This window comes from Ambystoma mexicanum, chromosome 4q (assembly GCF_040938575.1).
Source record: "Ambystoma mexicanum isolate Mex_15411 chromosome 4q, UKY_AmexF1_1, whole genome shotgun sequence".
Taxonomy (NCBI): Eukaryota; Metazoa; Chordata; class Amphibia; order Caudata; family Ambystomatidae; genus Ambystoma; species Ambystoma mexicanum.
Window position 1 is genome coordinate 1,185,416,597 of NC_090928.1, and position 17,115 is coordinate 1,185,433,711.

At 44.6% G+C, this 17,115-nt stretch overlaps 1 protein-coding gene across 1 annotated transcript in view; it reads right to left on the reverse strand.

Moving 5' to 3' along the window:
- Positions 1–17,115, reverse strand: part of DNAH8 (dynein axonemal heavy chain 8) — an 8,835,797-nt gene that overhangs the window by 3,449,620 nt on the left and 5,369,062 nt on the right. Inside the window, exon 47 of the mRNA XM_069608756.1 lies at positions 622–729. Coding sequence (XP_069464857.1) covers positions 622–729 — 108 coding nt within the window. The remainder of the gene's footprint in view (positions 1–621; positions 730–17,115) is intronic.

A 17,115-nucleotide genomic window follows, 5' to 3' on the forward strand; every position in this document is an offset into this window, starting at 1 on the left:
AACAGATAGTCCAAATCCTATAATTCTATGACAAAATGCTTTCCTGAGTACAGAAAACAAGAATGCAAAGGGCAGTTTTATCATGATCATTATTTATTGAGTGTGGGCCTAGCTTTGGGATACAATAGAGTGCTTAACAAGTCAGAGGAGGAACTAAACGGTGAGGGAAGCAGATTGCAAAGGATTAATACAATGGAGCAGGGAGCTAACAAGGGGGACGGGGGAGCAATTTGGCAGCAGAGAGTGTACAAGGAATCAGGGGAGCAAACAGGGAAGAGAGCATATTACCAGGTCTCAGGTTATGTGGGGGGTGGAGAGGGTGTAGATCTGTATCCGGTCCAATGTTTTGTTATATACCTGACCGAGGAAAAGTGCAAAAGTTCATTGAGTGTGTACACAGGTTTGTCAAATACCTATCAGTGTTAACAGAACATTTTGAAACAAAACAAACCTGATTGTAAATGACTGTGTTTAATTGCATAATGCCACTATTTAATGGAACAACGTTGTCAAACGGTACTTGCGCTATTTTAGAAATAATATCCATTCTATAGCTAAAAAGCCACAAAGAGAACATAGGTATGAAAACATAATACATTGAATATATGAAGGAGAAAATACCTGCTTGGTGAGCTGCTCCTCGCAAAGTTTGTAAAGAACATAAAATTTCTGGGCTAAAATCACATTGTCAATAAAGCCACAACTTGCCAGTTTAACTCTCATAATTATCTGAAAAATAAGGATCAGTAACATCAGCATAGTACAGGATATAACCATTATTAAGCAAAGCATACCCTTAAAAGGCAACCTTGCAGCTCTAGAGAAGAAGGAAGACGACAGCTCAGTTACCTCACACATTATCATGCATAAATCTGTTCTGAATGTAAACGGATGAAAAGGGCCTATCCAACAAAGCAGCAAGAGAGCAAAAAAAACAAATTCCTTAGCTCTGATCATTTGCTTTTTGATGCATACGATGATTCCTCTCACAGAATCCTCAAGCACAGTCTGATGTGGAAATTCTTCTCAGCCAAAAGGTGGAGCTGAACAACTCAGTGGTTGGCTTTATCACTGCTCCTTTCCAAAGCAGAGTGATGTCATTTCCAGTTCTTCCTTTGGACCATGCACACCTGTGAGGAGCAGCCAAATTTTCACTCTGAAAATATCCATTTCAAGATGGAAAATCAGGGGATAGGAGGGCGGGCAATGAGGAATCTGTGGGAGGAATCATCATATCAATTAGAATTAACATTACCAGAGCTAAGGAATAAGAATATTCTAATGGATATATTCCTCTCACAGAAGACAGGGACCAGTCTAATAATACAATTACATCAAGAAATTCTACAGTACCAGACAACCTACTCTGACGCTCACCCCAGCTAGATTGTCTAAGTCTAAGTGATAATCCTTGGTAAAAGAGTGCAGCCATGCCCAACTGATTGCCAGACAACTATCTAAAAAAAGAACACCCATCTGCAAGGCAGAAATAACTGATTGGCCTCTCAAAGAATGAGCGCGTCCTCCCTCAGGTACTTCGTCATGGGTCAATTTGTAACACCTTTTGATACGAAATGCAATCCATCTGGATATGGTTTGTTTAGTGGTTGCCCTTCCTTTCTTAGGAGCAGCAAAACATATATAGAGTTGGTTGTTTTAAGCTGTAAGGGTTTGCCAGGAGAGGTAAAATGTTAGAGATCTCTTGGGGTCTAAGCAATGAAATATATCTTCCAGCTTTAATAGATGAGGCAGGGAAAATACATGTCAATTCATCTTTTGTTTGAAATGATATTCTGATACTATTTGCTAAAAAAGGTTTTAACTTCAAGGCAATTTTCTTCTTGGAAAGGTGCAAGAGGTTAGTAGAGATCAAGAGGACTGTCAGTTCCAAGATCCTTCTGTCTACAGTAAGCAGTAGCAAAACTCTTATTTAAATGACAGGAGGTGTACAGTAGGGGACATGAGTGCCATGCCTAAACAATGCCACCAATAAAAATATGAGAACTAAATTCAAGTCTTAAAGAGGAACTACAAAAGATTTTATGGGTAAGCATTACTAAGACTCTTAAGAACCTGCGGGACAATGGGCACAGCACAATAAGAACCATGCTCAGTGCTCTCTAAAAAATGGACAGGATTAATAGCCCTCGCCTATTATGTTCCCTCCAGACTTTGCGATGTTCCCTCCAGACTTTGCTAAAGACAAAAGAAACTTCCAAAATAGTGTGGTCGGAGCACAATAACAACAGGTGGAGCCCTTATCCTGACGCCAACCAGAGAACATGTGCCGGCAGCAAGTATATATAGGTGTTGTGGATGGGTGCTTTACAAAGAGCATTACACCAAGAACCTCCTCAGAGATATCCCAAACTTTGTACTGGAGTCTCTCAATAGCCAGGCATGCAGGCTGAGAGTCTTTCATTGGGAGGAAGCACTCTGCCACAAGCCTGCATCAGCAGATTTTCCCTCCATGGACTCTTCCAAGGAGGGCACAGCAGCATGTCCAGCATGACTGAATCCTATGTCCCTTGTGCACAGTCCAGAGTGGCCATAATCATTGTTGTTCCACAAAGAAACCAGCAGGAGTTGAGGAAATGCATGCACCAAGGAATAATCAGTGCACCATCCACAGAGAACTCCCTGGAGACGAAGATCGTGCTCTTGTTCAATCTGGACAGGAACAGGTTGTTCTGGGGAAGCCCCCAATGGAGAATATCTGCTCCACAACCCCCCTTTTCAGCTCCCACATATGTGATAACCGTATGAGTCAATTTAGCGTGGTTAAGATTGCAGGTAAAATGAGATGTTGTCACAGTCACCCCTTTTTTAAACACCCAAATCAATCCGACGGAGCATGGCCTCTCTGCATAGTTCTATCTGTTCCACATTGTCCATCTGGTTGATGTAGTGGTCATTGTGTTGTCTGTGAGAACCTAGACACAGACATGCTCTGATTGATGTTAAGAAGGATTGCAATGCCAGAAATAATGCCCTGATCAGATGTGGAAGTTGAAGGACATCTTCTGGCCTTCCCACAGACCGCTCACTGAAAATTCCACCAGATGAGCATAACTTCCCCCCATCAAGGACACTTCTGTGACCCCAGTGACTGTCATAATGAGGCCCCCTTAGGGAGGTTTGTTATAGACACACCCTAAAGCACCTCTTTGCAGACCTTTCGGGGGCAGGATAATGTCCCTCATGCCCTTTCTGAACTGGTTCCTCATGGACATCTCTAGTGACTGCATGGGCAGCCCTGATTCCAGGGTAATAAAGATGAGGCACGCCAGGAGACCTACCATCATAAATAAAACCCAAGACGGGAGTCCCCCATTCAGTTGAAAGAGGGATACGATGGGAGGGCTACTGTGCTCTCAATACTTGTCACTGTCTCTGTGGGAGGAAAAGACAGCTCTCTGTATTCCAGGACTGCCCTTATGCAAGTGTGGAGGTGGTTGCAGTCATCGCACAAATCTTTAGGGCTACCTATTCTGACCTGCAGGAGCCAGTCGTCAATGTTGGAAAAAGAAGGCACCCTCATCCAATGTAGATGGGCTGCAAGCACAGGCAGAATGTCTGTGAATACTCTAAGGGACAAAGTGAAGCCAAATGGATTCACTGCAAACTGGTATTCAGAGTTTCCCACCACAAAACAAGAGTATGGCCAATGTTTAGAGTGGATTGAGACTTGAAAGTAAGTATCCTGAAAATCGAAAGACACAAATACCTAGTTAATCAGGATGAATTAGTGTGTATTGATTCACAGCCCATATAGGTTTTGTGCATGTTATGCAATCTACAGACAGAAGCCAAATATGGGAGTTTGGAGGATCTGTGCCAGTGTGATCATCTTCAAGCTGTCCTTTTGGAGGACCATTTTGAGGCTTCTCCAATCCAGAATGGGTCTGAGTTCTCCATCTTTCTTTGGTACCAGGAAGAACCAGGAACACCAGCCTTTCATGACTTTCTCTGTTCGAACAAGCACCACCACACGCTTATGTTATTCCTTTAAAGTGGAACAGATTCGAAGAAGGTGAGGCAAAAGGGGCTGTGAGGTTTCTGCAGAAAAGGAAGGTGACAACCTGTATGATCCCTCTATTTGGAGTATCCCCATACCATACCCTCGAAAAGAGTTTTAACCTGCCACTGCTACACAGGCGACTTGTGATGTCGGGCAAGGGGAAAAATTTGGATAAGTTTAAAACAGTTGACGGCACACCCGAAGGTACTGATTCTAAATGTTTGCACTTATTTATCTATTTATTTATTTATTTATTGTTTGTTTGTTTGTTAGGCGCTTATACAGCAAGTAAAATACTGTTGAAAAATGCCCACAGGGCGAAGGGAGTGTAACACATTACAAAACACAATATTTAGCAGTTGGAGGAAAAAGGAAAAAGGACAAACCTACTATGCCCTGTGAGTATTCAGAATGCGCAAGTACAGCAAGGAAGAGAGCAGAGGGGGTAAGTACTGGGGAGTCGAAGATCATAGGCTAGCCACAGATGAAGTGCTATGACTTTTGAGTGCTGCACGGCCAGAGCCACTTTAGGTGTAAGTGCGAACCTCCGGGCGGAGGGTGTGCCAATGCAAGTGCTGGGGGTAGACAGGAGCTAGGCCAATTGGGTGTGGAAGTTCAGGGGTCCCAAGGATGCATATAGGCCCCGAACACTAATCACAGCAACTGTGGGATTAGCAGAGGAGAGTGAAAGGGAAGGAGGAGGTAAATAGGAAAGTCTTAAGGAGCTTCCAGAATTTAAGAAAGTCCTGCTCAAGGGGCAGAGGGAGGGGAAGGCTGTTTCATAATAGGAAGCCAGCTGAGGAAAGCGAACAACCACCTACCCTCTGTTTGGCAAAAGGCTTTACACACAAAGAGTTGGTGCCATAGGAATGTAGTGGTCGAGAGAGAGAGAGTATTTAGTTAGATAAAGTTGAAGATAGTGTGGTCCCTGGGCCCAGACAGCCTTGTGGATGATGCAGAGGGATTTGGATTTAATCTGTGAAGCAACCAGGAGTCAGCGAAGACTTTTTAGGGCAGAATATATGCAGTTACTTGGCTTAATACCAAGGATATGTCTTGCTGCCTTATTCTGGATTAGCTGGAGGGGTCGCAGAGTGCAAGAAGGTAGATTCAGGAGGAGACTATTACAATAGTCAAGCCTAGAGAGAACCAGGGCTGGGGTAACAGTGAGCCTCCGGGGGAAAATGAGAAAAGGGAGAATTCCTTTGAGGAGGAAAAGCTGAAAGTGGGACTTCTTGGCAATGTCCTGAGTCTGAGGGAGGAAGGCGAGAGAGGAGGAGAAGATGATTCCAAGGTTTTTGGCTTCAGAAGAGGGAGCTGGGGGAGAGTCCAATGAAGAAGGGAAGAAGGAGGGAGCAGGGGTCCCGATGGGAAGGATCTCAATTTTACAGGCGTTGAGGCAGCTATCGTTGGAGGTGCACCAGGACTGGATGGCAGATAGGCAGTCAGCGATGATGGAGGGCGCAAGAGGATCAGCAGGAAGTTTAAAAAAGAGGTGTGTGTTATCAGCGTAACACTGGAAGTTTGAGGAGAAGGAGGAGATGAGGTGTGCAAGAAAAGCAAAGTAGATGTGAAAGAGCCAAGGGGAGAGGATAGGACCCTGGGGGAAAGCACCGTTGGAGAAGGAAGTAGGAGAGGAGAAGGTGCCCAGGATAACTTGGGAAGAGCGGTCAGTAAGGAAGGATGTCAGCCATTCCAGTGCCCGTTCCGAGATGCCAAGGGTATCATGGATCAGGGGACCCAGTGGGAATGAGCTCCATTTTGCTGGCATTGAGGAAGGGATAATTGGAAGTACACCAGTCCTGGATGGCAAAAAGGCAGTCAGGGATGATGGAAGGTGCAAGAGGGTCAACAGGGGGTTTGAAGAAGAGTTGTGTGTCATCTGCATAACGCTGGAAGTTGGGGAAGAAGGAGGATATGAGGAGTGCTAGCTGAGTAAGGTAGATGTTAAAGAGCCAAGGCGAGAGGATAGAGGCCTGGAGGACACCACAGGTAGAGAATGACTTAGGATAGGAGAAGGTGCCCAGGATGACTTGGGAGGAGCAGTCAGTTAGGAAGGAGGTCAGGTAGTCCAGTGCCCGCTCTGAGATACCAAGGGTGTGGTGGAGCCTTTGTACGAGGATGGAGTGGTTGACCATGTCAAATGCAGCGGAGGGATCAAGAAGGATGAGGAAAAGCATGTGAAATACAGCTGTGGCTTTCCTTGTGATTTCAACGACAATGTAAGGTTGGCAGACTCTGAGGAAGCTGACGTTTGAGATAGGGAAGAATGACTGCCACAGAGGGTCGCACTAACATCACATTTCTGAAGTTCTAATCTATTTAACACTGTTTAGTGTATATATATATATATATATATATATATATATATATATATATATATATATATATATATATGTTCATACCATATCATTAACATACAATATTTTCTAATTGAATCACAGATTCATGGTCTGCATTATCCTGTCACCACATCCTGTAGCCCATAAGCAATTTCAAATGAAAATGAGGCCAGAACAGGTCTACTAGTTGTGGTACTAAACCAAGCTAAGAACTTAGTTAATGGGATTCTAGCGAGCTTTTGGACTAATGTTTGGGTTTCCATGTTCCCTACATTTACTGTATGGGTAGGGAGCTGATTTCGTCCAATCAAACAATCACCTCCTACCCCTTAAAAAGGACGCTGCAATCAAGCAGTGATATATTTACAAAATCAAGGTACTATGAGAAAAACATGTTCGGAGGTACTGCCACCTCTATCCTTGTAGCAAAAGTATGGAACTATGTCTCAAAAGAAATCCGGACAACGGAAGACCAACTGACATTTCGGAAACCTTTAAAAACCTGGCTTTTTAATTTTTCTTGTCATTTTTATTAAATCTTTTTCATCGTTCATCAAATTTTTCACAATGTTATCAAAATGTTATCAAAATTAAACTGTCATCATATTACATAACATACAATTAATTACACAGCATATGAATATTAATTTCATCAATTTAATTTAACATATTTGACATCTAAAAATTGCAAAGGAGATGATAATTACCTGGATCATCTCTCCTCCCCTGCTTATGTACTGAAATAAGGTACCATAAGGTCCAAGACGCTGGTACTTGACCCGTAGCTATTACACGGTTGAAGAGAGTTTTTAAGATATCGGCACATAACGCTGGGTTTGCCAGCATGACCAGGTTACAACCCTGTCTGGGCCAAGGGCTTGGGATCGCTTCAACTTCTGAATAAGAAATAAGTTGTCTTTGTATGAAACCTCTAAGTGGAGCTTTCTCTTGCCCACAGCCTCTTCCTCATGGGCACTCTTACATTTTTCACAAATATATGTCTCCCAGGTATTTACTGGAGTCACATTCTACAGAGCCCTATCTGAATGTGAAGCTCTATTATTGAATGTGTACCATAAATGTTTGGTATCATTCTTCCTCATAGAGGCATGTATTTGTTGCCAGGCTTAACATTTAATGATCTATGGTATGATCTAACCCATAGCCTATATATATTTTTAATTTTGTTCACAACCTGTCTCTTTTCCTCAGCTTTCAGATCACCCCTAATCGCTTTGCAAAATTCTTGTCTTAGGAGGCGCTTTTCCTTCTTTATATTTTCATAGGGGTGAACGTGTTTATTTGACTCCTTCGTTTGGTGTGGGGTATTTCTTAATAGGAATAGCTTTGCAATTGATCCTATCCCCTCTACTATTGTATTAGTCGATTCGTACAATTTGTAACTATTGCCCAGTAGAGCCATGTGTAAAGTTATGGCCTCGATATTACGCTTAGACAAACCCACTCTGTTTTTCCCATTATTTACTACAACCTCACCAACTTCCCCCTAGACTCACCCTTGGCATTGATATTTTGTATCACAAGTGTGATGATCCCATGGTCACTAAATTCAGTACATTTTATAGACATGGATTGCATCTTCTGGAATAATAATTCAGTTGCACAAATGAAGTCAATGGTAGAACTTTTATCTCCTGTTCTCCATGTTGCCTTTGTTTGCATATCACACTGAATCGCACCGTTAGCAATAATCACATTCAGCATCCCAAAGAAATCAATCCATTTAACCGCTTTGACCTTAGACCTTTGCACATTCGTTCTCCGATCTTTACAACCAAATATCCCCATACTGATGACCACATGCTCCAAACACCTTGCATTTAAGTCGCCATCAATGAATAATTAATGCATGAGTATCAGCACACAATATATTCTGTGCAGTTATTACTTCCAGGATGTTATCTTGAATTACCTCAATTTTAAACATTTTGGGGGGGGGGGTCATAGATGTTTATCAATAAAACGCATACACCTACAGATATTTCTACCATTACAAAAAGGAGGTTCGGACATTGGCCCCCTACTTTTACTTTATATGTGTTAAACCTAGTTGCAATTAATACTAACAAACCACTGTATGGACAGCCCTTGTCCCCCTTTTTTGCAAGGTTAGAGAAACTTTGAACCCCATCAAAATGAGCATCTACAAGCAGCCGGGTTTCTTGGATCAATATAATACTAACAAATTATCCTTTCTCACTGAATAAATGAGTGTAACCCCTAGAATTCCATGAATTAAATGTTAATGTTAAAGGATATTTGTACCATGCACTATCACCACCGCAGTGGTCCCCTTAATGGTCAAAGCGTTGTTAGGAACTATTTATGGGTGTTGGCATGAAAGATAATAACCACTCCCAAAGTTTATTTTCACCTTTGTCATCACTACCACCTAAGTGTAAAAGGGCCTCATTACAACCCTGGCGGTAAGTTCCCTACTTTACCACCATGGTGTAAACTGCGTTTACACCATGGTGGATGGCGGATTTACCGCCCCATTCCAAGGTGAGTGGGGCGGTAAATCCCCATTCCCCATTTACCCTTCCCCATTCCCATTTTTGCCCCATAGGGCATAATGGGAGTGGGGAAGGCGCTAATTACGGCACTGTAAATTACTGTGCCGTAATTAGAACCAAGGCGGGTTAGCGCCTTGCATTTTAATGCCTGCTAAAAGCAGGCGTTAAAATGGTAATCAGGCGTTAAGGGTTAACGGCGCCGTCGGCGCCGTTAAACCCTTAACGTCTGGGTTGTAATGAGGCCCAAAGACTACTCATGGGTTTCTTTATATTCAATTTTGCTACCTTCATCAGTTTGCCAATTTGGTCAAGATCAAATCCCCATTTTAACAGGGAGCGAGCATTCTCCTGACCAACCCAATCAACTCAGCATCCCTGCAATGTATCTTTGAGCAGACAATGTCACAACCCTTTAATTGTTCAATAAATTCGAAGTCCCTGCTTTTTAAAACTCAGATGGTCCAATAAAGTTAACAATGTGCTTCTATTCAGTGAAGCATTTGATCATCGAACATTCAGGAAATTGTGAAACTCATTACTGGAATGTTGGACATCTTTGTTACCACTTTGTCTTGTGTGGGCATTGTTGTTCCTGTGGTCTTAACCCTCGGACCAGGAAGAGTGACAACGTTGCGCCACATCATGGCCACTCCCATCACCTTGTTAGGAATAACCACTGGTTCTGAGGTTGAAGAACCATCAAAACTCACCAAAGAACTAGTGTCTTCTTCCACACTAATGTCATTTACAGCAGGGCAAGCTATCTGTACTACCTTATTTTTATATTTTTTACTCAATAACCAGGAGGTCAAATTTCCCCACTTGGTGGATTGCCTATGTACTCGTGTAGTGGCTTTCCTTAGGGCTTTTCTTGCGAGCGGTGCATTCTTTTGCGAGTCCACAGTGATTATTTCCTCCTCGGCCACCATGCTAACAGCCGTTTTATTTGCAGCTAGAGCTCGCACACTGACTCGCATCATATCTCTATGTCTTCTTTCTCTCCTAGATAATGGCGATGTAGCAGATGATTCATTCTGCTGATCAACAAACGTTGATTCCAAAGGGCCCACCTCCAAGTGGTTGCTCCTGTTGGGTCACTTGGGGGGGCTTGCGTGACATACTCTGACATTCTGCACCTCCTAACATGCATTTTGGTCCCTTATCAATGTGATAATCTGATTTAATTTTGTGGAATGCCTGGAGACCTCATTTCTTAGAAAATTGCATTGTTTCATTAGGATTTTTTATTTATTTATTTGTATATTCTAAAAGAACTTTTACAAAAATTAGATAGCAATTCAAATATTCAACCATATACAATTCATCCATAATACATCTTGAATATTAAATAAGCATTTCACAATCATAGTAACAGATATGAGAACTACAGCACAAGCTGAAGGTCAATAACTTAATTGAACAATCTTATACCATTTAACCAATTATGAGGGGGGGGTCTGAAGGTGGGATCACTGAAGTGCCAATACGAGTGCTTATCATATAACTTGTCAAACATCATTACTTAAAACACGTTCCTTAAAAACGTTTTCTATTAAAATTCTTCTAAAATCTAAAATGTAATATCAGGGATTGGGTGGAAGACCTCAGCTATGCTATTGTTTATAATTTTTATCAGATAGCAAAAGCCCTCGAACTATACACCACAGGCTGTAGAGTGCAAGGTAAGAGCTTTCAGTTTCCATATTTAAACAATAGGACCAAAAGGGATCTTCCTTAATAGAATCATAATTTGACACCATATGTCCTATTGCATTCATATAATTAGTACCTCATATGGCTGGACATTCCGTTAATAGGTGCCTTGAGGTCTCCAACATCCCGGGGATTTTACACAACCGACAGATTCTGTCTTTAAGCAAAATACACAGGGAACTTCCAAAAAGCAACTAACATAGAAAGCTGAATAATTCTCAGCCTTCACCGACAACTCTGTACCGATATATTCCCACATTGATCAGATATCTCTTAGGTTTGAGTTATTTGTGCACTACCATAGCAACATAACAATGGCTCCTGATCGTAGACAGATGAATGTAATTATTAATCCAGTCCCATAGGGGTTATTTTGTGCTTAAAGATATGTTTCAAACATACAATATTGGCCCCCGCGAAGAATCTGGGTACCAGTTAATAGCCTCATATGATTTATAAGCCAAAGCGTCAAACTGACATTTTCCATTACATTGAACAACAGGGCTGGTGCCCAACAGCGCAAGTAATTGGCATTCAGAAGAAGTGTGTATTTTAATATGAAAAACCCCCCATCTGATTAGCAACTCGCTTTTAAGAGACACCAGTCCCAGCTCTAGTTTAATATATTCCATGGGGGTGGATTTCCGCAATCTCAAAATGTTTTTCCAAAATGTTCCCTCTATTAACCCCAGCCACTGTAGCTCTCTCATGGCTAGGGCCTCTAACCCATATAGGACCATGGGACAGAAGCATTGCTTATAGAGGGTAAGTATTCCCTCCATGGAAAATCCTGTAGTGTTTCAAACAAAGTTACAAATTAGATGGGTCATACGCTTGGCCTTCACTTTCTTCATAGACATGTGTATGTAGGCCCTACTAGTGCTCACATCGAGACCCAAATATGGATACAACGTCACATAATCCACCTTTCCAAGTGAGGACTGGATATCAAGGAGTTTTACCTTTTGTGATGTAACTGCCAAAATCTTAGTTTTCCCCATATTTATCAGCATCTCATTTACAGCTGTGTAGCTAATCAAGGATTCCAACATAGCTTTAGCTCCCATATACGTATAGTTAAACATAACCAGATCGTCGACATACAGCATACAGGGGATGGAACTACCGCCCACCATTGGACTGCACCTCTTGTCAGCCGAATGCCGAGCTAGGAGATTGGACGTAAATAGATTATAAAGCAGTAGTGCAATAGTGCACCCTGCTTCACTCCTTTCCTAATGGGGACTTGCTAGGATAAACGTCCATCTTCGTTCATCCTTACACATGCCTTTGTATTAAAGTGCAGTCCTCTTAATATCGCTACAATCCAAGCCGGACATTCATATTCAAGAAGTTTATTCTACATCCTGGTTCTGTTAACTCCATCAAAAGCTGATTTAAAGTCAACAAACATAATGTACAGTGTATGCCTCGGATCAAGTGGTCCAACATTCTTAAATTATGGTTGGTGCAACAACCAGGTGTAAACCCCGTCTGCATAAAAGGGAGTATGTTTACCTTATCTGTCCAAATCTGCAGCTCCCTACATACTAAAGTGGAGAAAAGAAAATCCCGCCACGTCCAGTAATGATAAAACCCTATAGTTGTCGAGCATGAGCCTGTCACCCTTCTCATGTACTGGCAACAATATAGATTGCTGCCATGATACAGGGATTGTTTGCGTCAGCCAGACCTTCTCAAATAGTATACTTAATATGTGTGCCATGTCGGCGTTTTGTTTAAGGCTATATTTGCAAGGCCATTTGGGCCAGATGCCCTGGAATTCTTAAGGCTCAAAATTAAGTGATATATAGCCACTTCGTCTATTACCAAGGGCCAACGCCCCGGGACTCGCTCTGGCGGAATAGCTAAGTCAACATCCCCGTTATGCTTTAAGAAATGGGCCACCCAGTCATTCTCGCAAATGGGATTAAGTAGGTGTTTATTTTGGTCCCCCTTTGCCAAGGCTAGCAAATCCCAAATGTTCTTATGATCTGCGTGAGTAAGAGAAATATACATTTCCTGCTAATTGGCTTTGAGGGAAGAACGCTTTCACCTTCGGAGCAAACTATGGTACTGTTTCTTAATCACAGTAGTGCGGATCACCAGCTCACGGGCTGACAGCCCAGAATTACGGGCTTGTCATACTTCCCTTCGCATAAATATTTTGGCATCTCTAATGGTGTTATCATACTTACGTAGTGGCTTATCGCATATATAATCCTGCCTTTTTTTTACTAACAGCGGCCGCATTCGTTGTCATACTACCAATCCATTACTCAATTTCGTCAGAAGTCCTGAATTCAATTGTTGAAAAATCAGGTTTGCTAAGTCCAGCTACATAAGCAGCCATTCTCTGTAGATTCTTCCCAGATCAGGGAATACAACTGCCCGCATAGTTAGTGCGGGCATTAGTACAGCAGCTTCTAGCAAGTCTGGTGTGGTGTAAATCAATATACAAGGATAAAATATGCGCGCTGCTATCTGTAGGTTGCACTTTGAGTTCTTGGGTCACGAGCAGAGATGCATTATTACCAAAGAACAAGTTACTTCTTACCTGGTAACGTTCTTTCGATGGGATGTTCCTCCGACGTATTCCTTATCTTGATAGATCATCTCCAACTTGCTGGCCTCAGAAATACTTTTTTAGTAGAGGGCACTGCGCGTCGACGTCCATCGAGCCGATGTCCCTCGACAGCCTCCGTAGCAGCGCCGACGTCATCATGCGTATAAATAGACTCGTGCAGCGTCAGTTGCTCAGTTCCGTTTTGACGTTTAACAGTTGCTTTACATTAATTGGTTATTGACCCTGAAGGAGCGTAAACTGTAACCACAAGGGAAGTTATACTGAGGGGATGGATGGGAGGGGCGATAAGGAATATGTCGGAGTAACATCCCATCGAAAGAACGTTACCAGGTAAGAAGTAACTTGTTCTTCGAAGGGATTGTTTCCTCTGACGTATTCCTTATCTTGATAGACTCCCATAGCAGTGGTGTGTAACTGGAGGTGGGAGTAAAATTGCCATGTTTCCCTTCAATAATGAACAGAATGCAACACAGCTTTGCCAAATCTAGTCTCTTGGCTAGAGGAGAAATCCAGGTTGCAAAATTTTGTGAAGGTATGTGCAGACGACCATGTGGCAGCCGCACATATGTCTCAAATTGGTACCCCTCTTTGGAGGGCCGAAGAGGCTGCGATACCCTGGGTTGAATGAGCCCTAAGATTTTGAGGAGGCTCTTTCCCTGCCAGTTTATAACATTCCAGAATGGCCAAAATAATCCATCTGGAAATGATCTGCTATGTTATCGGTAATCCCAATTTGTGCCCTGAGTAAACTACGAACAGTTGGTCTGCTTGCCTAATCCTAGCAAGTCTGCTGATGTAAAAGCTCAAAGCCCGCCTTGGGTCCAGCCTATGTAGCCTTTCTTCTTTTTTCCCCGGATGGGGAGGGGGATAGAATGAAGGTAAGGTAATCTTCTGAGTGATCTGGAATTCAGAAACCACCTTTGGGAGGAAATTAGGCTTCACTTGTAGGACAACTTTGTCTTTATGAAAAATTGTATGAGGGGGTTTACAAGATAGAGCTTGTAATTCGCTCACCCTCATAGCAGATGTCAATGCCACTAATAAGACAGTGGGGGTCATTCCGAGTCCGGCGTTAAGGGAAAAACGAGGCCGGTAAAGGAATAACGATTTCCTTTACCGTTACGGGCCATTCTGACCCGCCACACCGTTATTTACGACACCGTAAACTACGATGGCGTAAATAGCGGACCTGTGTCGCGCGCCCGACACACCATCGCGGAAATAACGGGAAGGTGTAAACCATCTCCGATTCCAAGCAAAGCGAACACGGAAATAACGACCTCCACAAGGGCGCAAAGTACCCTACCGCCATGGCGTTAATACCGGCATCGCGGGGAAGGTGTTAACAACCCTGATCAGTGTTTGGAAGAGGAACAGGTGCACCCAATCAGCACAGGTGGAGGCAATACAGTCTGGCACAGCACAAAAGGAGCACACCCACACACCACACCCCCTCCCACACCAAGATGATACCAATTGTAGCAGCATTCCTGGAGCTGGAGGCCCTGCTTGCAAGGCAGCAACTACGACAACAGCAACAACAGCAACCACAGCAACCACAGCCCCCACCACAGAGGATACACAGGAGGAAAAGGAGGGTGAGCAATAGCACCATGTCGCTGACTCCTGCATCTCAACACAAAGGACAGTCATCCATGGGAGTGCATAGAGGTTAGTCTAACAGGGATCCTACTGTGTGTGACGGGTTCGGCACCTCCATAGGATAGCTGCCAATCACCATGATAGGGATCAGTGCTGAATGAAGGGTATGCTACCAACTACTACCAACACACCCTTACAGCAGGTCTTACGCAAGTCATCAATTAATGCAGTCCAACACTGCTGCATACATAAACGATGCACATGCAACAAGACATGAGTGTGCACCATGACCCATCAGGGAGAAGCTACCCCCTCCATCATTCCATTGGCCAGCACACATGGCCGGACCAGTAATGGGTTGACTGTATCCAGGGACATGTGTGCATGGCCAGTCATCACCCGCTGCAATATAAGACTAGCACAGTTCTCCACCATGAATGTACTAACACTTACCTTCATTCCACTCTCATGCAGGTGATGCTGGCTACCCTTTGAAACCGTGGCTCATGACCCCGGTCCGCAACCCACAAAACAGGCACGAGGAGGACTATAATAGATCTCATACCCGTACACGGGTGGTCATAGAGCAGGCCTTCGGCCTTCTGAATGCACGATTCCGTTGCCTCAGCCGGTCAGGTGGGGCCCTCATCTACAGCCACGAGAAGGTGTCCAAGATCACCATGGCATGTGTAATGCTGCACAACATGTGCATCCGTCGGAACGTGCCACTGCCCCCTGATGTGGGACTGCTACCACCAGATGAGGAGGAGGAGGAGGTGGAGGAAGGAATGGCAGAACAGCAACACGGTGCCGATGCACGGGAGGGACGTTCCGTGCGACAAGCATTGATCGAGCAATATTTCTGAATCACAAGTCAGCTGAGGGGGTGAGGATGACAGGGCATTGGGCACTGGGTGTGGGGATACATGTACTACATGCACTGTGAGACATTAAAAGACACATGCACAATAATGAATGTCCACTCTGTATTGTAGGATAGACCAAACTGTGTATTGTATGATGATGTCCAAACGTGTACAACAGATCCTTCACCCTCACCCCCCTGCCCCCCAACTCCCACACACACCCTCACCCCCCTCACCCTCCCCCAACTCCCACACACACCCTCACCCCCCTCACCCTCCCCCCAACTCCCACACACACCCTCACCCCCCTCACCCTCCCCCCAATTCCCACACACACCCTCAACCCCCTCACCCCCTCCCCAACAACCCCACAATGTTCCCATCAGTGCAGCATTGGCCACATGTGTGTGGCTGCACGGTCAATGGGCACTGCCCGAGCCTGGGGCATCCCTTCCATTCCGGCGCATCGTGCGCAGTGACCTACGGACCGGGCTGGTCTGCGTGGAGGAGCTCTGGGAGGGTGGCACCTCCTGCTGGGGCTGTGGTCTGGGGGTTGCTGCCTCCAGGGCATCAGCAATCCTGCCAAGCATCTCACAGATGCGGTTTGTGCTGGTACTGATGATCTCGCCCAGAGCTTGAAGGTCATTATGAAGCACCAACCCTGATTCCCGGTTGTCCCGGAGAAACTCCTCTATCATGCCCGTGAGGTGCTGGCAGCGCACTGTTTCTGCAGCCGATGTGGGTGATGTGGTCAGCAGGCTTCGTGTTGGTGTGCCTGCAGGACTTTCAGGACTTCCTGCAGGGGGAGTGGGCTCATGACAGACAGGTGTATCCCCTTCGCCTGTGACCCCTGGGTCGTCACTCGACCCAGGGTCGCTATGGGCAACCTGGCTGTACGAGGGAGTGTCTGGGCTCTGTACATAGTCATTGGGCTCCTCCACATTGTCAATGGTGTTTGGTGATGTGCTGCCTGGCACATCGAGGATGCACATGGCAGCATTCTCCCCTGCCGCACTCGATTCCTCATGGTGCAGCGTGGGGCATGTGTCCCGCAGAACTGCAGGCATGTCCAGGGCCGCGGATGGGGGTGGTGTACCCTCCATGGGGGTTGCTGGGGCAGGTGGTGTGGCATGTGCCTCTTCCTGCTTGCAGGTGTGCGCTGTCCCCCGGGAGATACTTGTCCGGGGGCCTTCCTGGTCCTCACTTTCATGACCGGTGCCTGTGGGGGGCAAGAGAGAGACGGCATGAGCAATGATCTGGGGGTCAGAATTACTTCCAGACAATGGTATTACAATGGGATAGCAGCGTTTTGGTGACATTTGGGTGCTGAGTGGGACTGTGATCTTTGCTTGGAAGGGAAAAGCATACTGTCGGCAGGGTCACTTATGTTGGCGGAGTACTGTGGTGACTGACATTGACCAGCTTTTTGTGTGGCATGCCCAATATG